The 22,396-nt window shown below is 47.4% G+C and overlaps 1 protein-coding gene across 1 annotated transcript in view; it reads right to left on the bottom strand.

Annotated features, from left to right (window-relative positions):
• Positions 1-4,124: 4,124 nt before the first annotated feature.
• Positions 4,125-22,396, bottom strand: part of TTYH3 (tweety family member 3) — a gene marked incomplete at its 5' end in the record, with an annotated part of 92,659 nt that continues 74,387 nt past the window's right edge. Inside the window, 7 exons of the mRNA XM_019542153.1 lie at positions 4,125-4,477; positions 13,034-13,109; positions 14,024-14,200; positions 17,359-17,495; positions 18,243-18,335; positions 18,459-18,551; positions 20,469-20,524. Coding sequence (XP_019397698.1) covers positions 4,406-4,477; positions 13,034-13,109; positions 14,024-14,200; positions 17,359-17,495; positions 18,243-18,335; positions 18,459-18,551; positions 20,469-20,524 — 704 coding nt within the window. The remainder of the gene's footprint in view (positions 4,478-13,033; positions 13,110-14,023; positions 14,201-17,358; positions 17,496-18,242; positions 18,336-18,458; positions 18,552-20,468; positions 20,525-22,396) is intronic.

Genomic DNA, 22,396 nt, shown 5'->3' with positions numbered 1-22,396 from the left:
TTCCATCTGCAACCCAAACTGCAGTGCCAAGAACAAATACAAGGGTACCAAGCCAGGCCATAGGAAACAGCTCTCCCTGGGAAAGCCTGAATGTTCCACGTGAACACTCAAATGTTATGGGAAACTTCTATGGGAATCCTGATCTGGGATCATTTAACAGCAATAATAATCATAATAATAAAAACTCCCCCTCTGAGAATGTCCAGCTCCAAAGCACCCCTTTGACTGAGCCGAGCTGGCTATGCTTAAATAATTAATGCCTTTCAGTGGAGAGAAATTAAACAGGGGTGCCTGGAGAAAAGTAGCCCCTGATCCCTCCAGTAACTGGAGAGATGGATAGATGCTAAAAACTCCACTTGAACCCTTTTATCAGCAAGTAAAATGAACTCAGTTAATATTACATACAGGATACAAACACTACAGTTATTCCCAAGACAGCACAAGAAATTCACAGCCAAGTCTTGATTCAAAAATTCCTTTACAATTACAATGCAGTCTTGAACACTGGACATAAGAGTCCAACATGCTATTTACATTTCACATTTTGGAGATGCTTGTGTGCTTGAAAGAGTTCACTTCCAAATTAAAACTGCACGTGGCTATGTGATGGAAAGCAACCAAACCAATGGGTCAAGCTGATGGCCGTGTTTGTGCTTCTAAAAAAAGAATACAAAGAGTCTTCACTGTTGCAGTCACCTTTGAACAGAGGGAAGCTGCCTTCCATTTTGCTGTTAGTGAGGTTCCCAGAGGTCAGAGTTTTCTCCCCTGATGGTTGGAGCCTTGTACTAGCAATCAGTAACATGGCTCAGGTTCTGAGATGATACGCTGTCAACAAGTCAAGCTGGGATGCAGCTCATCCCGAGTGATATGGCATTGACATTTTATCACATTAAAAAGTTATGGAAGAGGGAAAAAAAAAAAAAAAAAAAAAATCTCTGCAGCTTTACTCACTACACATCCGAGAGCTTGGATTCTGGTTACCAGTAATGCCATTGAACATGTTACTCTCTGCCAGTCAGCATCTGCCGTTCACTCTACAGGGGGGTCAGGCTGGGAGATCTGCTGGGAAAAGGGCCACTCCACAGACATACTGCAATAGCATCAGTTCAGGGTATGTACAGACTACACCAGATTGGCCACTAACAGGCTCTGCCATTCATCTTACATCTAGATGAACCAACATACTACTGGCTCTGAAGCAGACCCATTTGGACTTGCCCCGAGGAATTCTGCAGCGTGGCTCAAGGATCCATTAAAAAAACAAACAAAAAAAAAAACAGTTGTGGTAACATATGCAGGCTCCTGTATCACATGCCACAGGAGAGTAGGGCTCCATGTTCTTTACAAAAGTGCAAAATCTGTGTCAAGTAAAGGAGGTCCTGGCTGGAATAAGGAGCACCACAGCTCGCCCCACAACCTTGCTTCTCTGGCACGTGGGGTTGAAGGAGGTGGCAGAGGAGAGGTCAGTCTCCATGGCACTACCCTCTCGCTGCACAGTCAAGCAGAGATCTCCAACTTGCATCTTGCTACAGAACTCTGAACCCCCATCACTGTTGTAAACTGTGCTGTAAACAATGCACTTAGTAATTAAGCCAAACCTTGGATGAAAGCAAGCTGACACCATTTCTGACCTGGATGCAGCCCTTAAAGGTACTAGCTTTTTCCTCCTTACTAACATGGACAGTAGGAACAGAGGCATTCCACATCCCACCTCCATCCATGGCTCCATGGGACACAAGAAGAGTGATGCTGCATCCTTCATATGGCAAAGTCGACAGTGAAAGCACCTGTTTGATGGAAGGTTCCCTCCTTCTGCTGCCTTCTCCTTCAAGTAGCATTTGCCTCTGAGTACTGGGGCCACAGTACCAAGAGGCAGGCAGCAAATTTAATGACAACTCCTCTCTAAAACTACAACTGTAAGTAGTATTTTTGAGCCTGCAGACCCTACCTGGCTGAGATGACCTGGGAAAGGATTTGATGTGCTTATTAAGTGGCAAACCATGGGGCTTTGAAATACTGACAATACAGTTTTGGTTTTCCCAGTTGGTTACACCCATTGCCGTGCTATAAGTAGCCAGGTGGCCGGCCAGAAGCTGTTAGGCTAAGTGGTCTGTACTCACACAGATGTGCTCAGCTTTCCCGTCAGACTAAGAGAAGGGGAGTAGAGCATGGTGGCATTTTCCTCAAAGCCTTTCCTTCTCAGAGAACTGGGCTGTGTGCTGTTTCCCTTCCTTCACCCTGTTTCTCCAAGGGTCTGAAGCTTACCCAGAACTTGCCAGCTACCAGCTTCTTAGAGGCATCTCAGGACTTGCCCCCTACCTGCTGCTCTTCCCTCCAAGTAGGTGACTTGCTAAGAGAAGTGTTAGCACCCTGGTTAATGAGCAGTGGAATATGCAACAATCCACAGAGCGATGATAAGATAACTCATGACCTAGTCGAAGCATAAAGGGCACAGTGCACAGATCTGGCTGCAAGTCTGGGGGAATCCAATGACGTTGGCCCGAGGAGAGGCAGTGGTAGGCTGAAAGGCTACGTAACGTACACTCTATGCAGAGAGAACAGAAAGGTGAGAAATGGATCCTCTTCCCCAATGCAGTCTCAACATCACAGAGCGAGGTTTGAGCTGTCTTGTCCAGTGTCCCAACCTCAATGATTACTTTGACTCCTCCTGTCACTGGCTTGACATCAACCCAAACGACTGGGTCAAAATGGCTTGTACAGAAAGGTAAAATAAAAGGCGTCTTTTACTTACTTGAGAATGAACACTACACACTACTTGCATCATCGCTGCAGGGTGGGTTCTTTTCTAATATGAAGTGGTCTATGCCCTGTAGAGCACCATTCTTCAATGGAAAGTGCGAAATTGATGTGTGATGCCTCCCCCCTCTCCGGGCACCAAACGTGTCCCCCACCCGCCACCTACCACACCTGTGTTTCATGCCAAGGAGGCTCTGGGAGTCTGTATGCATGTGCCTGATGTTAGTGGTTAGCAATATGAGGAGGAATAAAAATACAATTAAAAAAAAAAAACAAAACAAAACCTTGTTCTGACATTCACAATAGTTTTGAGACTTCACTTTGATTTACGATTCTGGCGAGGAAAGGTGGTGGTGAAATTGCCAATCTTTTGAGGTGTTTGGGGTGTGCGCCCCAGGGATTTCCACTACAGCCAATGCTCTGAGACTCCATATTTCTATGCAACACACCACCCCAACTCATAAGAAGAGTCCAGCAATCTGCCATGGGCCACACCCTCGGAGTTCTTGCATTTGTTATAAATCCACTGGCGCTTAGTCTCTTTTGCCTTTGCAAGTTGACTGTCCCACAAAACCAAGTGCCAGGCTACTGCCCTAGAGAGCGGAAACTAGTTAGTGCAAAAAAACCAAAAAAAAAAAAAAAAAACCCCACCAAACCAAAACCCCCCCGACAACCTTTATACCCTTACAAAGTCTTTTCCTGGAAAAATTTGGCACCAAGTGGGTTGGTTGCTGGCTCATTTGATCTCGGTGTGCTGATCTCACAAAGGCAATGCCCAGAATGCCATCTGCGAAGACATGGGCTTCCCTGACGGAGCAGAAAGGTCAGGCGCAGAGCTATGGCCAGGCAAGGACACATCCAGGGCAGCTGGCTGGTGCTGGGAACATGCAGTTCCTCCTCGAGAATTCAAAAGCTGAATAGAAAGGGGAAAGAAAGAGGAATTGAGCTGACCAACATCACCAGAGACACAGTGGCTCTGTTTGTTCTAAATAAAGCCAAGGTAGAGCTCCCAAGTAAAGCAGATATTCAGTGCACCAGAAGGCAAATTTCCACAGGGGACAAGAGGCAAGACGACTTCTGCAGAAACACCGGCTGCACAGGCATTGAAGAGGTGGCCCATGGGCATGGCTTTCCTTCTCTGCCCATGACAGCCACGTGCAAGGAGCATTTCCTTCTTCAACACGCTGCAGGCTGAGCAGATTTGCTGATCCCCTCACCAAGCTGAAGATAGAAATCGTTTTTCATCCAGTCCCTCTGGAGAATGGAGGGGGGAGGGGGGGGTCAGAAGCAGAGGTGTTTGCAAACATTTCCTGATAGGCTATTGACAGAGCTGGCCCCAAACACAGCAAACCTAGATGAGCTGGTGATCTTTTTTTCAGATGCTTGCATGTGCATGCTCATTCTCTCTCTCTCTCTTCCTTCCCCTACCAGGTACAGCTAGATGTAGGTTTAATTTGGAAGGGGCATCCATTCAGATTCCCAAGAGACAGGTACCAGGTTGGAGGGGTGATTTGTACTGGAGAAGCAGGAGGAGGAGGAGGAGGAGGAGGATCTGCGCTGGGTTTGGGGCAGGACAGCAGGGTTGAGGACAGCACAGGTGGGGGGGCACAGCAGTTGGCACATCTGTTTAGTTTACTGTGTGTTATTTTTAATGCACACTGCCAGAGTCTGGGCGAGGTTGGTTGGTGGCGAGGTATTTGGCTCTCATGCTGGAGGTGTACTGGAGAAAGACAAAAAAAATAAAACAAACGGTAAGTCAAAATGAGCAGCACCAACATGAAACGCTGGGCTATTACCACTTCCCAAGCTCATTTTGGTTTATTCGTGGCTTACCAAGAAGCCTCTCGGCTTGGTTCTCTTGAAGTCTCCAACAAGGGAAATTTTCACAGATCATAACATAGTCAAATAGTCAAGGCAGAGCAACAAACTTTCATTTTGCTGCAGGAAGAGGCTGGCTGCAACCTTTGCATACATACTAATAACCTATACCCCTTATCCCCACCAGGAAGGAAATACCAGTGCCAAGAGGCACCATAAATCGGTGTTTCATGAGTACTCCATACTTAAGTAGGAGTAAGAGGGGGGATGAGGGCGCACTGCTCTTGTAAACACACATCTCCGGATTTCAGCCTTTTTTTGACTCAGCAGTCAGTTGTATTGTTTTCTTCAGCCATGTAGAAGGATGAAAAGCTTCGAAAACCCCCCAGAAGAGTGAGTTATACTGAGAGTGTGCAACAGGGACTTCAACAGACCACAGGCATCACAACAATTATGGCCAAGGACCGCTGAAGAACAAATCCCTGCGGGTGTAGGTTTATGCCCATGTCTGTTGACAGGGCAGCCATGGACCCACAGAAGTGAAACCACAACAAGGTTGGTTTCCACAGGTCATAATATAGTCAAGTCAGAGCAATAAGCTTTCATTCTGCTACAATAAGAAGGGTGATTGTGGCCTTTGCATACATACTAATAAATTATCTGAGATAGTTTCAAACATTGACCAGGCTGGGAAAAGATGCAGTCACTTGGGACTTATCAACCAGCAATGGGATGGGTGACATCAAGAATTAGTTTAGAACTAGTCTGGTAGTAGGCACAGCTGTGCTTTCGGTGGGGAATGGCAGAAACTCACAGCGGCCAAGAAGCTTTGCTAGTTAATGTTGAGGGAATTTAAGGTGCTTTGGATGAGCCTGTGTTACTCAGATTTCAGAGCTGCTAGGAGCAGAGCTATGCCACTTCAAACATTATTCCCCACATGCAGAGGTAAGCATGAAGTCTTGGCCTCTGTATGTGAGCATGTCTAAGAAAGCCACCATAAGCATGGTGTTATTGCTCCTGCAGCTGGCACTCCATGTGTCTTCATAGTATGAACAGCCACTTCACAGCTGGGCAGTGAACAGAGACTTAAAACTTCCTGACAATGCTACCCATATGTCTAGATTTTTAGCACTTTATAACTGACACTGCATAATGAAGCTGGCTACCCAAAAAGCCAAGAAAAATGTAATTATGAAACTAAGCGTATCAGTTATATTGCAATACCTTTTGCCCTGCCTCTTGGACAAGATCATGATGGCATGTCCCAGAACTCCACAGCAGAGCCCCAAAGTGTTTTTCAGTGCTAACTGAATTTTGCCAGCAGCATTCCCGTGTTCAGGACTGATTCTGCACCACGGAGAAGATATGCCCATTTCAGCAAGACTAAAATGTAGTGTATTTGTATACTACTTGATATGCTACTATTTGTTGACTACACATTCTTAAATGCCTTTCAAAGTGAGTGAGATAGGACACCAATCCAACACTAATTTCTTAATGTAAAGTGTGTGCTCTCACATGTGCATCTAACTAGTAGCAGGAATGACGCATTACACAGCTGCTTAAATATTAGCTATCCCACTATCACAAAAGTAAAGTTTGAAGTACTGGTAAAAAAACCCCAAAAAACCTTGCATCAACCAAATTAGCTCAAAGAACTTAAAAAAAAAAAATCTAAAGTTCTTTACATGGGTTTCTTCAGAGGACAGGCTGAAAAAGGTCTTGTGAAAAGGAGAACCATTTAATCAGTAATCTTCCCTCTATACTGTGCGGAAAGCAGGGGTAGGAAAAGGAAAACGTGGAATGGACAGAGGGAAACACCCCTCACCTACCAGGTTCTCAAAGAGCAGGGAGCATTTAGATAAAGAAACTAGGAACACATTTCCCCCTGCCCCCAGTCGCTTCCTGGATATAGACTTACAGCCAGTCTCTGCAGAATTCTCACATCAAGAGACAGATACAACCTAATGAACAGCATTTTGAAGCCGTACTACATATGTCTACAGACATGCAAGAGGTCAAAAAGCACTGGACTGCTCCCATTTATCCAACAACACAGTAGTTTTAAATGCCACCCAGAAACGGAATGATTTAAAGTCAAGGAAGAACTGGACAGACAGACGAGCACGGAGTTTTGCTTTGTTTTAAACCCACCCCAATTTGTCTCACAAGCGGACACAAGCCAGGGGAGTCAGAGTTAAGGCTGAAGTTCTCTCCTTAACTCAGGTCTGTCATGCCTAAGATCCTGTCCACTTCCCAAATTTTAACCGTCTTTGAACTGTTATGGTTCATTTAAAGTAGGGCTGTATGTCCGCACACAGCTTTTAATTCAAAACTCGAAGCAGCTGAGCCAGCCAACATTTCGCTCAGACTGCATGGTGAGCTGGTAACAAGATAATGTAGCACAGCAATTTTGGAAGGGTACATGGGATCCCAAGCAGCTAGTTATCCTCAAGTGTACTGCCCTGCGTAAAGTGGATTGTCACGTCAGGTAAGAACGCATCCACCCTGCTGAAGGAGCATGAGATAGACGCCCTGAATGCAGATACCAATGTTTACGCAAGCTAGTAGGTGTAGATACACCAATTAGTTATGAGAGCAAGACAGCTGCAGCCATATGGACCAAAGTCGACTAGGTTACTGGTACAGTTAAACAATCGTGCCTCTGCCTGCTTAAAAAACAAACAAACTGTTAAGCATCATAGTGTGAGCCGAACAGTTCACATCTAACGGGTGACACTTTGGACTCAATTGAGTTGCTTGCAAATGGCTCATCTGTAGCAGTTCTTTCAAGACAGAAGATTGTATTTAATTTCCTTTCTTTTAAAAAAAAAATTAATACCAAAAAACAGCTTTCATAGAAGGTTTAAGAAAGTCTATTCTGGATCCTTCAGGTCTGAAAAGGAGTCTTCAGGACAAGCTACACCCATATATTGTTTTTCACATCATGTTAGGGATACAAATTTTAATACCTATTTTGATTATATTGCCCGCTTTCATACTGGGCAATCATGAGTACACAGGCATTTGGTTTTGATTTGGTCTTGAGATGCTTGATGGATCTCAGCAATCATTCACTTACCAGTGAGCTAGAAGTGTTAGCAGTGAGCTACATCTGCTATGGCTTCTATATTTGTATTACAACATTTTGAAGACGTTTTACCCCTGCCAATTAGGCCTCCTTTCACTAACGTTTTTCACCACTAAGTACCAGCTGGGTATATTCGCCAATTGCTGGGTGATTAGCAGTGGAAGTTTCCATGCATGAGAACTCTTGGTTCAGAACACCAACGTGCATGGAGTCCTTCGATTTGAGACTCCACACTTAAATATTCACCAGGTAAAAACTTGAGGTCTCTGCAGATCGTGAGTTGCACCGCAATTAAACTGTATGGCAAAACTGTCTACAAAATAAGCAGATGCACCTCACCCACCCCCTGCATAGCGCTAGTCATCTTAGCGTGAGAAGGACTTACAGAAACTACCTCCGGCCTTTTTTATCCCCTTTCATTATTAAGGCCCTAAAATCTTACCATGCTTTAAAAATGAATTTGAAAATAAAACTGCTAGGCTTGAAACTTTATAGTTTAATAAAAGTACCTTAAATAACGAGAGCAGGGGTTAGCAACCCCAGCACATGGCAGAGCGTGGCACATGAAGGCATTTTGCTTGGCACATGTGCCTTGGGGAAGATGGCACTGAAGGGGCTAGGGCTGCACTGCCACAACATGGATCAGGCCCCTTTGGGTCCCCCACCATCTGCCCTAAGGCACATATACACCCGCCACCAGCAGTGAGCCAGGCCAGGGCTTGGCTTGCAGCCTCCCCAGTGCCTGCTGCAAACAGCCTGGGCTCTGTGGCAGGCAACAAGAGCCTGCCCAGAGCTCAGGTGAGCAGTGGCAGGCAGCTGGGAGGCTACAAGCAGCTGCACTGGGGTCTGCGGAGCCCCGGCCCAGCTCGTTACCAGTGGCAGATGAGCAGTGAAGGGCCCAATCCTTGCTGTGGCAGAGCAGCCCCTGGCTCCTTCCCCACCATACACCCTGAGGCGTGCATGCATCCACTGCTGGCAACAAGCTGGGCTGGGGCTCTGTGGATGCTGGTGCAGCTGCTTGCCACATCCCAGCTGCCCGCCACAGCCAGTCTAGACTTGGAGCAGACCCTTGCCATGCACCATGGAGCCTGGGCTGCTCAGAGGAGGCAACAGGGAAGCTGCAGGCAGCTGCACCGGGGACACAGAGCCCTGGCCTGGCTCTCTGCTGGAGACAGGTGCACGCATGCCTGTGCACAGACGGTGGGGGAAGGGGCCTAGGTTGCACTGCCACAAGAACTGGGCCCCTTGCAGATGCCCCACCACCTGCCCCTGACACGCCAACATATTCCAAGTCTAGTTGGGGAGTTTGTGGCATTGCCCAAAAGTGTTGCTGACCCCTGAACTAGAGAGTTTAATATGCAGGTCTTTTCATGGGGAAGGTTGTGGGGAGAGGTACTCGGCTATAACCAGTGAATCCTGGAATAGCAAAATGGTTCTAGTTTCCAGGAGGGCTACCAAGTTCCAAGCAAAGCTTTAAGAAAAGCAGGGGGGTTTCTTGTTACTTTTCCAGTGAGCCATGTGACTCTGAGCGTGATTCTGGTAAAGCCTTGATCCTTGGGTCAAGTCTAAGTCTAGTAAACATTTTAAACTCAGAGTTAACTCCCTGGAAAAAAAGGTGAGGATAAAGAGGTGTTGACGGATCCTTAAACAGCATCGCTAAAGCACCAATGCAATACCTGTGGAATAAGGAAGCACACAAGCACCAGGACCTGACACCCAAGAAAGGTCTCTGCAAGACTGTTAGAACAGAGTGAAGGAAGCGGTGACATTCTGGACAGCACGAGCAGCATGCATTAAGTGTGCACACAGACCCGTTCATGTCATGCACAGTGACAGAGAACATCAAAGCAACTGCCCACCCCTGATCCCACGTGTCAGCCAGTGTCTCAGAAACCCCCAAGCACCCCATAAAAGCAGAGCAGACAAATGGCGAGAGGCGGCAAGAATGCAGACCAAGCAGTGACATGAGAGAATGGTCACCAGTGCAAGGTAAAAGTGTACGAGCCCCTGGAGGAATGGCAGATGCAGAGGAGCAGCAGCTGTATGTACAAGTCTGGCTGGGAGCTGAGTGCAAACTGGCTGCAGCACCCGACTGGAGACGGTCCTGCATTCCAGCTGGAGCTAACGTGTTCCAGTTAGGCTGCGATTACCACTTTCTTTGCAAAGATCTCTGTGCTGATCTCAGCCGGTGTGCTGCCCAGGAATTCAGATGATACACCACAGGCAGTTCATAAACTGCAACTGTAAAATGCGGTTCAGACAACTGCTCCCTTCCTATGGTAAATGGCCCTTGAGCTGAGAGAAGAAATGAGGGGTTCTGTCATCTTGGAGATGGGTCTTAACCACCTCCTGTTAACTACGGACTGATGCCAGGAAAGGACTCAAGTGCTCCATCCAGCATATGTAGGAAATTAATGGAATACTTTTGGCACAAGGAAGTGTTAGAACAGAGCTATGTAGAATCAAGGATGTTAACATGTGTCTGGACACCTGGGAGAATTGCTTTTAAAAAAAAAAAAAACTTGCTTATTCCACACCTTGAATTCTAGGATAAAATATAAAATGGGCAACTGAACAGCTAAGCTCTGAGAGGGGCTGCTGGTTCTGATAAGCCATGTGACAGCCCATTTAGGCCAGCTATCCTAAGGACAACCATGTTGTTCAGACTGTGGAGGAACTTAAAATTGATGGTAAAAAAGGTATATCCTTGGTCTCTAGCATGGGTCATCACATTGGTGAGATAATGAGCGGCAGTCAGAGCAAAAAGGAGACCAAGGTGGAAACTAACAGCCAGTCCTTATTAAAAGGCTCGTGTGCCAAGTCTTGTTACTGTTCTAATTGGATTCTTGCAATGAGGAACTGGAACAGATTTGCTTCCTGGGACTGCTGGGGCCAGGTGTTCAGCCTGTTCTCGAACGCAGCGATGTGGGCTCGCACGGGATCTCTGGCCGCTGCAATGCACGGGGACGAGTGCCAAGGGGAAGTGTTGAAGCTACCCACCAAGTCAGCACCAGGGCAGGCCTGCTTAGCTTAACTCTTGGCAGGAAGGGATGGGGTGGAAGGTGCAGGGGGAGGGAACGTGAAGAAATAAGGCACTGGCCTAGGGTAAATAGTGCAGGGATGAGAGGGATAGGTGGGAGTGGAGAAGGGATTGAGCGAGAAGGACCTTATTTCAGTACCTGTTCCATTTGTGGGCGCTGTTACCAGTACGTCCGTGCACTGTCCGAGGGCTTAAACTGCCAGCTCATATGGCTGCTACTGTCCATGGCAGCCAAATACAACTGTGATGACGCAGGAGAGAGAGAGAAAAAGAGAGTGCAGCCTCAACGTGCATGAAAAACACAGTGCAAGCAAGTGAAACGCTGTGATGTGTGCCAGTGACAATGAGGGCTCTATCCCCCTACAGGAATGGCCCTGGGGTAAGAAGGAGACGACAGAAGGAATGACAGGGAGAAAAGAAAAAAAGGACAAACAATGCAGTCGGATCCTTACAGCCTGGTTCTCAGTCAGTTCCCACGAGCTGAGCCGCACAGGATACCTCTGGCCTGTCCCATGTCCTTGATTCTGCTTGCGTGGTTCCATTCATGGCCACGACACCCAAAGGGGAAGTGTCCGTACTGCAGGGTTGTTGGCCGATTTGCGTGCCATCAGCTTTTTCTTCCATTCACACCGTGGCCTCAGCCACTTAGCATGGAGGTTCGACATCCCACAGGGTCCTCTCTATCCCACTACTTGCCTGGGTGGCAGGTGAGAAGGGACACATTTCTCCTCCCTCAACTTAAACAGCTTGGGCCAATGTTTTCATCTATTTGGAAGGTAAATTTGCTGCTATACCCTAGTCCTCACACCTTTTGGACAGTCATCTCCACAGCTGAGACAGGGGATTAGGTGTCCCCTCTCCACCTCGTCCATTACACCAGGATGTACTGCTCCCCAGACCCCTTCCCACTTGGTTCTCAAGTGAAATTCCTTTGAAAAAAAAAAGCCCTTACCAGCATTTCTTCTCAGAAATCAGCTGAAGGCATCAAGACTTAGGATACACCCTTGAGGTCATTAAAGCAACCAGCTACTGAAGCACCAGGGAATCCTCTCAACCAAGGCTAAAGTCCCTGCAGAAAGAAGCCTCTTTTCTGAGGCAGAAGAGCTCTGGGGATGGGAAGTGATCTTCAGCAGGGCTCTGCCCCAGAGGAAGCAACCAATACAGGTCTGTGCAGTATTAAAAGGAGTTGATTGCAATGCAAGATACCAGTGGTAAAGCAGTGGTTGGTGGCACTGTGCTGTAGGCTGCACCAACACTTCCTCTGAAGCCAGCCCCATTGCCAAGAGCCGAGAACACTTCCTGAGCTCAAGTGCAGAACACCAGGGGCCCAAATTTTTCTTTTCCAATTTCAAGCAAGTTCAAAAAACCCCAGCCAGCATGAGACAAGGGCTGCCTATCTATTTTGCCACTGCTGAAGTTAGAGGAACTTCTGACTGCATGTAAATAAGACCATGAAGTGCCCCATGGCCCCCCCTTGGTTAACCTGAATTGGATCCAATAGCGAGTATGGTAACTATAATAAGCCTGCCTGGTTCAACATGAAAGCGTGTTGCTTGGCATCCTTGGTAACTGTTAGCAGGTTAGTAGCTGGCAGTGTGATGGCCCATTTCCCCACGTGGTTATGGTGCTGAAGAGAGAGTCACAGGATCCAGCAAAATGAGGACAAGATTCAGCTACCTTTTACAAAGGCATAAATAAAAGCTCTGCATTTTACCCAACAGACTGAAACGGCTACCAAGCCACTCCAAGCTCCCAAAGAACCTTCCATGAAAGATTTTTTTTTTTTTCCTCCTCAGGAAATTAAATACAGGAGTAGAAATTCTAAAATAACATCTAAAAATGCTGTGAAACAAAGAATAAAACTAAAAATAAATCGGAAGTTTCTTCTCATCTTCGCAGGGCAGATTAAGGAGAGAGTTTCAGCATTCACTCTGAGTTTACAACTTCTTTCTGAGCCTTAGGGACCAATGCTGCAAAAGTGAGTAACAGCATGCATGTGAAGAATGGCACTGAAGTCACCCAAAACGCGACTCATGCACTTCAGTGTTCACTGGACAGGGACCAGAGTGTTATGTGATTTTGTAGAGTGAGTTTGATCTTGCTCATACATATATATGTGACCACAACAGCACACTCTGCTTTGATTCTCCATGGCAGCTTAGACATGACTTGTCTACATAGCTTTCTACCATGTAGGGGCCAGATCCTGCCTCCAGCTGCACAATCAGCACCCCCTGGAGGTATTACAAGAGTGGCACGTGTGCATCTCCAAAGCAGAAGTTGGCCTTGGAGGCTGAAGCAGAGAGAAGCAGTAAAGACAAACTTACTGAGGGAGGTGGGGACTCCCGGCCAATCAGAGGGGTGTTCTCACAACGGGGGTTCTGGAAGTTTGCATTCTGGCTCCTATGGAAGGGAAACATAGATGGTGACAGATGCACGTGGCCCCCTCCTCCGTATGGGGACTCTGGATCTGGCAGAGACAGAGAGAGTCTAGGACTGAGGGCATGGCTGCTTCCTGAAAATACCACCGCAAATCCAGCTCCTGGAATGCTTTTCCTACATGTCCCATCACTGGCATGCCATGAGGGGAATCCACCCGTCCCTTGGAACCATTGTAAAAGAGAATGCATATGGAGTGCTGCATCTGAACTCTGGTTCCCTGCCCCCAAACCAAAAGTGGAACCAAATTAAAAGAGAATGCATTGGTGAGGAGGGCAAGCAAAAGATGAAGCAATCCAAGACAAACAGGCCATGCAGGTGGTTAAAGTGCGAAGCTCTGTGGAAGGGGTGTCTACTAAATGAAGGCCCTGAAGTGGTTGAACCCAGACTGCAAAGACAGCAGAGTTGCCTTCCAGGCAAAGGCTGAACCTGTGGTTCTGCAGCTCCCAACCACGTGGGAAGCATAAAACTCTGGCAGAACAGTTGCATCTGATTAATGGGGTCTTGAGACACGAGACTTATCATACAATGGAAGCCAAGTGAAACCCCTCTCCAACCTTTCCCTAGGAAGATAATATTCAACACCAACAACATCAGGCAGCAAGTGGTTTCAGGTAACCTACCTACTACAATATTTCTACTGCAGCATTAGCAAGCTTTCCCACATTAAGTAAAAGTGTATTTTCTTCCACTAAGAGCAATAGTTGCAAGCCTTTTATCATTTTTGTCTCAGTTAGGGCTGCTATTAACAAGCTTCTCCAATTCAAGGCAGAGCTGGCCTTGAAGGCCTTTTCAGCTGCCTCTGCTCAGTGGGCACCTGCCACTAAGCTGAATCAAGGCAATCTGGATAGAATTGGCTGCCCATTGTGGCTACTCACATGTACTCTGTGACAGGAGCATTGCTGACTGTGTGAGCTGCTGCTGGGATGCTGGTCTCACTGCCATAGCTACTCCCACAGCTGTAGAGGCTGGGCATATGCACCCTGTACAGATTATCATGGGTTTGTCTGTTCCCTTGAGCAGCAGACTCTTCCTCCCCATCATCATCTGAACTCCTGCAGGAAAGAAAGAAAGTTATCCTCAAAGTCACGACATTAGCAGGGTCTGCACAATACCAAAGCGTGTGGTTATCCGACTAACACAACTACCCTTCACACCTCCTCGTTGAGAACCATTCAGCAAGTCTCAATATGGCAGCATGGAGTACAACCCACAAAACCTCTCTTCCCCCACCACCAGAATGACTCAGACCTCCCACAGTCACCATCTGGACTCTCTCAAAACAGTGATATCTCTTAACAACATCCCAAGTCCTTCCCCCAGGGCCTGGCAGACCAGTCAAATACACAAACTCCCCACCCATGCAACTGAAGTGTGGATGCATCCAAGAAAGCATCTGGTTAAAGGAGGCATGTTACAGTATGGGCATTTCATAGTCTTCTCCCACCAGTTGAAGCCTCACTTGGCTTCAATTTCCACTAAATTCCATTTGTTGCACTGGCTTCCCAAGGTTTTCCCATGTTACACATGGCAAGATCATAAGCACGCTTCTCCAGTTTCTACGCGTATGAGTACACATGTGTATGCATGTGTGTACACCGAACACTTTAGTTACTGGTGACAATAGCATCTGTGCCTAGAGGCTGTTCTTTCCATCCTAAAAACAAAGCTCTTGCTACTTTGAAAAGCTGGATTTATGCATGCATTTGCACAATGGTAGGTTTATGCTCATGCCATTGTGGTTACAAAAGTAATCTTACCATTTATTCCAGGGTGGGTCTGTTTACAGAAACATGAACCTTGTACTGACTAGAGCTAGTTCTTCACAGTAGGCTTTGCCCATGCTCATCCCAAAATATGCCATATATCAATGGAGTCATCTAATTTGACAGCTCTGCCTCTTGGGTGCTGCAACTGAATCTTACTGACTTAGTAAACATAGGTTTATGCTGAGGAGCTCTGTGGAACCATTCCATTAGATACGAGACCAGGCAATTCTATTCCTTCATAGGCATCAACAACATTGATCCAGTTACACAGCCAATCTCTGTTCCATCCATGAAAAGACACTGATGGTAGCTGCCTTTCGGACTAGTTAGGATATATAAGAGAAAACAGATGAATGCTTAGATCCTAAAGTGAGTTTACAGGGTTGCCAGTTAAAACAGAAGGAAAGAAACATTGCTAAAAGGTTTACTATAGGGCAACACAGAACCTCCATGAAGCACCAACTGAATGAGCACATTAACAAGCTTAAGTGGATTCAAGCACAGAGGGAATCTGCCGTTCAGCCTGGAAAACAAGATACAGGAATCCCCCATCCACTACATGTACTGGACAGTAGGGCTGTGCAAAGCTTCGGGTGGCGATTCAATTTGGAGGAAATCTGGCAGCCGAATCTCCAAATTGAATCAGGAGACCAATAAAAAGGTCAGAATCTATTCGAAGCTTTCCAAATCAGTTCAGAAAAGATTCGGACAGCTTTAGAGATTCAGGACAGTCCCTGCTTCCTGCCACAGGGAGCTGGACCTCCACTCCATTGTGGTAAGTAGGGAGCAGGGGAGGGGACCATGAGAACCCCTGCCAGGCCCCATCCCCTGCCTACTCCATCCCCCCTGAGCACTCCCCAGCCCCCACCCAGTCCCAGGCCCCCTCCATGGCTGCCCTGCCTAGCCCCAGCTCCCAACTCTTTTAAAAAAAGCTCCAGCATTCACCAGCAACCATCAGGGCTTCTGAGGGCTCGTGGCAGAGTCTCCCATGCAGTGCGGGGCAGTGGGTATCGTCCCCTGCCTGACAGGAGCTGGTGAGTGCCAGGAGCTGGGGCCAGGCAGGGGATGAGGATGGTTTGTCAGATTCGGAGGCAGCCAAATCTCCAAATCAGATTCAGCCAAAAATCGATTCAGGACAGCGATTCAAAAGGGTAACCAAATCAAATCACTGTCCCCCGAATCATCCAAATCCAAAACAAATACTAGCTGCTTTGTACAGGTCTACGGGACAGCACTCTAAACTTCAGAGCACAGCAGCACTGTATTACCACTGTATTACTCCTCTCTGACACCTAAGCTGAAGGACATTGCTGATTTTTTTTAGTCACTGCGATATCCCTTTGCTGCTCACGCCAACTTATTCTGCTTCCCTGAGAACACGATGCATCACCGCTGCATGGCACATCTGATAGTGCACTGAACACAACACTTCAAAACGCTGCACTGGCAGGGAGGTGGGTCAAACAGTTTAGCAAGTTTCCTCCAACGAAATCATTTGCACCACATGGGGGCAGCAACATTTTACAAAAGGAACTAAACGTTACTGACACCAGATTTTTACCTGCAAGAGAAAACATGCCCTGCCACAGGTGCAGACCCCCCTACAGCTGCAGGTGACGCATTCCCAGCAGCCTCTCCAGTAAAGAAAGCCCCCTTATTTCCCCAGAAGTTTCCATACCCCATTTTGGTGCCTAGACCATTTTTAGTCACTGGAAACATTATGCTTGGCTAAAAAGAATGTTTTGCAGAGGAACACAGTCCACTTTTCAACAGATAAATAAAAAGCAAAAAGGAGCACTCGTGTAACAACTGACTAACTGCCAGGCTAGGGGAAGACAAATTGGTCAAATTATCTTACAACCATCAAATATCTGCTGGAAATTTCCATTCCAGTGCTGCTGTAAAATGGGGGAGTCACCTTTTATTTGGCCATAATCACATAGCTGAAGTGAGCTAGGCAAGTCTGAGACAAAGAATGGAATAAGGCAAGCAGCATACGATCCTAAATGCTTCAAGGATCTCACCCCCTCTCCCATCCACTTATAAAAACCTTAAAAGCAATACAAGGGAACAGGCACTTTTAAAACAGGATAGTTATACAAGACAAGGAGTACTCTTTTCTTGAGTTAGCCTATTAACATCCAACTCAGAAGAACAGAACTCTTACTGGGCACCAAACCAGTACGCAGCAATAAACCTTTTGAGTTGAGACATTCTGAATTCCTTGGTCTTGGTTAGAAACTGATGGTTTCTTCTCCCACTGGACCTAGGTTGATAGTTTCTTCTCCCACTAGACCTAGGGGTTTCTGTCAATCCACTCTCAAGAGTACACGGTGAAGAATTCCAGATACTAGTGGACAAACCCAATGACCAGTCTGCAGGAGCAAATTGCCCAAGAACACACGAGTGTGTGAGAGCTGACTGCATCCAATTCTCACACATACCTCTTCTGTTGCCATGTGTGCGGGACACTGCACACAATGGAACTGAACATGAGCGCAGTGACAAAGGAGAAGAGAACCAGGTAGATGAGCCCCTCCACTCCATCGTAGCAGAAGCCCGTCAGAGCCTGGACATAGTCCTGGGGAAAGAAGCCAGTCAGCTGTGTATTCACCATAGAAAAAACACTGCCTTTTCTGCAAGTCAGCTTTCACTGCCCCTGGATTCTGACCCTCCACAGCAGTTTACCAACTAACAACATTAAAAGCATAGCTTGAAAAGCTGCTATAATATGGTTCGGGAAGGCTCATGGTTTCTTTAAAGAACCCTACTGACCTGAATTGGGTATGCTGGGCCTGATTCAAGTCCAGATGGAGGTATGTTATTTCAGCCACAGGCACAGGAAAAGGGAGGAAAAAAAAAAAAAAGGCCTGCCTACTCTACTTCAATCCTCAGTGTTATTCCTAAAGTGGCAGCAGCAGCTGTCATTGTCATGTTCCCAATTCTACAGATCTTCCATCCGATGCCCCACTTGAGCTTAAAATAGGCTTGAACAACTTATCTGCATCTCTGCAAAAAGTTGCAGTTGACCATGGCAGAGGCCTTAAACCAGGGCTGTGAAGAACTGTGTGTGAAAGGACCCTGGGCAGAGCTGTATGAAGTTTATACCAAATTAAGGCCCATGAAATCTCAGAGCTCTAATTCCCTATGCTAATCTGCCCAGCCTAACACTACTACTCAGTCCTCTCTAGGAGCAGAGCAGCCAAGTCTCTCAAGCCTGGTACTCCTGAGGTCCTTGCACCCTTGCCTTCAGAGAGCTCAGCACTATGGGGCCTGCATCCAAGCAGCCACAGCTTCTCAGCTGCACACACTGCCCTGCTGTACTCACCAGATGTAGACTGCGACAATCAACCAGTGCAGTCAGGTGCTGCAAATTGATCTCTGTGGCATTTAGGACCTCCTGGATGCGGATAAGATATTCCTGTAAACAACAAGCTGGAGATTATTTGAAAGAAAGGATTTTTTGTGTGTGTGGAAAGAACAGATCCAAGGGAAAGGATTTCTGAGGCCACGGAGGTGGGAAGGGCATGCTCACAGAGCTTACCTTGGAGGTGGGATATTCTCTGCTGGTTGACCTCATGAGTTCCAGCACATCATCCTGCATTTCCACCAGGGCCTTATGACTTCCTGACAGCTTCTGCTCAACATAAACATGAACATTTAAGTCCTGAGGGGCAAAGCCAACCTACGTGCAAAAGCTCCCAAGGCGGAAAAGGGGGGCGGGGGAGAAGAGCTGCTGTCAAGTTAAATCTTGCTCAGACATATTTAGACATGGGCTATATTGCCGTTTATTGAATCCTTTTAATCCTGGGACTCGTCTTCCACCCGACCTCCTGCAAGGCGTCTTCTTGTCAGGCCTGCTGCAGACCCCGGAGCTAGGGAGCAGCTCAGCAGAGCTCATTAGCCCATGCACTGTGTTGAGCTAAACCAGCTCTACTACTCCCTGTTAGAGTGGCAGCACATACAAAACAGCTTAGCTCCTTAAGGTAAGACTACCTTGTGTTGTAAGACTACTTTGGAGGGTGAAGAGTGCGTGTGTTGGGGGAAGGTAGGCATGGGTAAGGAACCAGTCTGTCTCTAACCCAGACCTCATAGCTACCTCTGCCCACCCAGGGACAATCTCACAGCACTTGGGTTGAGAACCACTGGTTAAGGAGAAATTACAGCACTGGGGACTTGACCCAAAACTTCCTCATCCAATTCCAACAGCCCTTTTACGACAGATAAAGAGCACTGCTGGGATGTTTCTACTGAAGCAGTCGGCAGTGAAGTAGTTAATGCCAATATCTCTTCTGTTTTTATTCACATGCAGCAAAGACACCCCGCTAGGAGGTGTCAGGGAAGTTCACTCAGCCGCATGCTAGACACCGTTACACAGAGCGATTATGAGCGTGACTGACAGCAGCGCCACATCATGTCCGGAAGGCTCTCTTTGGAGAAAGGCCAGCCAGAAACTTCTTATTTCAAAACGCAATGAAAAATTCTGCAGAAATGTAGGGAGAGCGCCGAGAAGCAGCTGGAACCAATTCATTCTGGTCCTGGGATACATGTTAGAATCCAAGTGAAGACTTTGCTGCACTCACAGGCTATGTCCCCACAAGCAGCAATATTAGTTTCCCCAGGGACATCTAGCAGCGGCACATGCCACTGCTAGTTGTTCCTGGGCACGCCCCTGCAGGCATGCAGCAAGTTGTCCCAGGTGGGGCAGGGAAGGTTAAGGGCAGCACCTAGGCTAGCCCCACCAGCCTTACCTGGGGTCCTCCCAGGGCTGCAATGGCACTGGTCCAGGTACATGGAGCCTTGCTGGAAGCTGGAGTGTGGCTCTGGCCAGCCAACACATGCTAGTCAGGTGCTCTGCCACGCTTTGACACCAGGATCTCCCAGTGTTCAAAGAAGTCACTGCACTGCAAATTAGCAGCATGGAGAACATGTGGCACTGACGACAGTTTTTCAGTGCTGCAAACCGCATACGCATGCTTGTGGGGACGTACCTATATGCTGTGCTAGGAAGGAGCCAGAATGCAATAGCGTGTTTTACATCTGTGCCGCAGGGCCATGTGGGCACTTCTGTAGGGGTATTGCGCCGTGTAATCCTCATCAGTGGCTCAACTGCAGGACTGGAATGCTGCACACAGCAGTCCTACACCACCTGTGAATACTGCATCAGCCACAGGGAGGCAGCAGCAACTTGAACCGTTGCGTGGCCCAAGTGAGAGAAATAGCTCTGCTCCAAGGACAAATGCCAAGTAACTGACAGGCGCCAACAATGGTCCTGATCATCTTTTGCTTCAGAAATGGTACTTGGACAGCCTTATGTGCCTGGAACTGCAGGGATTGATGTCCTGGAGGAGTGCCACGTGCCTTGACTTGGTCACTTGCATCAGTGTTCGTTCCCATTGGATCTCTCCTTTCACCAAAGCAGGAGAAAATCTCAGGCAGATAGCGTTCTAAAATTTAAGCTAAGTTCACTTATGTTGCCTGCTCCAGGACTGCATGTAATCACTAATCACCGATTAGTAATGTAATCACTGATGTGCGGCTTGATGAAACTCACCTGCTGGAAGGGATTTGGGTATCCAGCACTACAGACAATATAATAGCGCAGGGTATCTATTGAGACAAAAGAACAACAAATCAGAACATGGTCGAGCCTTCTGACACTTGCAGCAGGGGAAGACGGTCCTTAAAAAGCACAAGTAGCAGTCTTCGGGGTGACAAGACAAGGTGTGTGGACTGAATGCTTTCCTCCTCCTCCATGCAGCTTGAAAGATGCAGAGGACAGGGGGCCAGTTACTTTCTGAAAAAAAAGGCAGGCACTACTAAAATCTGAGGCCATTGCAGTACCCTCCCTCCTCCCACCAGTAAAAATTAATTACATTTTCCTAGCGACACAGTGAAGTGAACCATTAACAGAGCAACCAATGCTAGTTTGCCATCCAGCATAATACTTGAAGGCACACAAGTCTTCCCTGCTGCTGAGCATCCTAGGTGGAATTGCAGAAATCAAGCCGCCAGACAAGACTGAAGAAAGTATGTGCACTGATGCTTACATGAAAATCTGCTCTATGCACATCTCCCCAAATGCACCAGTTCGCGCACCCCAGAGAGCAGGAAGAGAACGCCTTTGCAGCATGGGTTTGCTCTGCTGCTCTCAAAAGGAGCGGCTGGGATTTGAACAGAACTTGCAGAAACATCAAGAGAAGAGCCTGCTCCCAATTCAGAAGAATCATAATACCTGAAAAACAGATGCCCCAAACCAATCTAGTACCCATGCAGGGGTAAGCAGCAGCATCTTCACCTTCAGTGTAAACAACAGCTGGGAAAGAGCCGGAGGACAAGGTGGAGCTGCTGAATGGAACAGGTTGGAGGGTCTCTGGAGTGCATTCAAGATGAATCAATACCCCCTGCCGGTACTTGCACACTTGTGATTAAAACCCAGCTTTTAGATGAACCTAAATCTCCCTGCTTGCCTAGGGAGATCAAAAGGGGGATTTTTGCACTAAGTCAATGGAGTCCACTGCAAGCTTAGGTCACACTGCTTAAAACTGAGCACACCAGGGACTGCGAAGGGACTGGAAACATCCCACCCATCCCCAGAGTCCCTGCCTCCCCTATCACTGCACTGCCTCTCAGCACCTCAGACATTCCCAAGAACTCTGACAATGCAATGTCTTATTAACAACACCCCCCCCCCCAACTATCTATTTATAAAGCCACATATGACCAACACCCCTGGCAGCTAATGAACAGTTAAGTCAAAGACTCTTGCCACAGGTGTGCAAAGAAGGCCCCTTCCTCCTCCTGAGGCTTCACAAGGTGAGCACATCAACCCTTTAAATTGGGGGTGGGGGGGAAGTCAACCTTTTTGGGTCAGTATACTCCTGGGGGCTGGGCACGGAGCAGTGTAGCTCCGGCAGCCGGATGCAGAGCGGGGACATGTGGGGGCAGCACACAGCCAAATGCAGTGGTGGCAGCCGCCACGTGCAACCTTCCCCTACCCCCTGGGCAGTGCTCTGTCCCTGCGTACCCCCTAGGGCCTTCTCAAGTACCCCTGGGGGTATGTGTATCCCCAGTTGACAACCCCCTGCTTTAAATATTGAAGCCAGTGATGGCAAAGGGGAAGGCTGCATGTGCTAACTATGCAGCCGTCTCATCATTAAGCCATGCTCCATTAGGCTATAGAGAGGATGATTTATGTAAATGACTATTTATGAGAGTCCCATCCTGCCACACTCCTCCTTCACTTGCTTGTGGATGTTGGGCCCTCTCCAGCATTAGTTTTGCCAAATTCCCTTGGTGTGAATATTTTGTAGATTGCTTTTTAATCTACATGTTACCAAAAAAATTATGGTGGAGGGAAATCATGGGGTTTTCAATTACCCCAAACCACAGGCTCCAAAGAAAGGAGAAGCACAAATGAGCTCAATGCCATCCTGATTTTGCTATGTTCCCTATGAATACTGCATGCCCCCTCTGCCGAGT

The sequence above is a fragment of the Crocodylus porosus genome, unplaced genomic scaffold (assembly GCF_001723895.1).
Source record: "Crocodylus porosus isolate Cpor-Errol unplaced genomic scaffold, CroPor_comp1, whole genome shotgun sequence".
Taxonomy (NCBI): domain Eukaryota; kingdom Metazoa; phylum Chordata; order Crocodylia; family Crocodylidae; genus Crocodylus; species Crocodylus porosus.
This window is presented reverse-complemented; position numbering and strand designations above follow the sequence as displayed.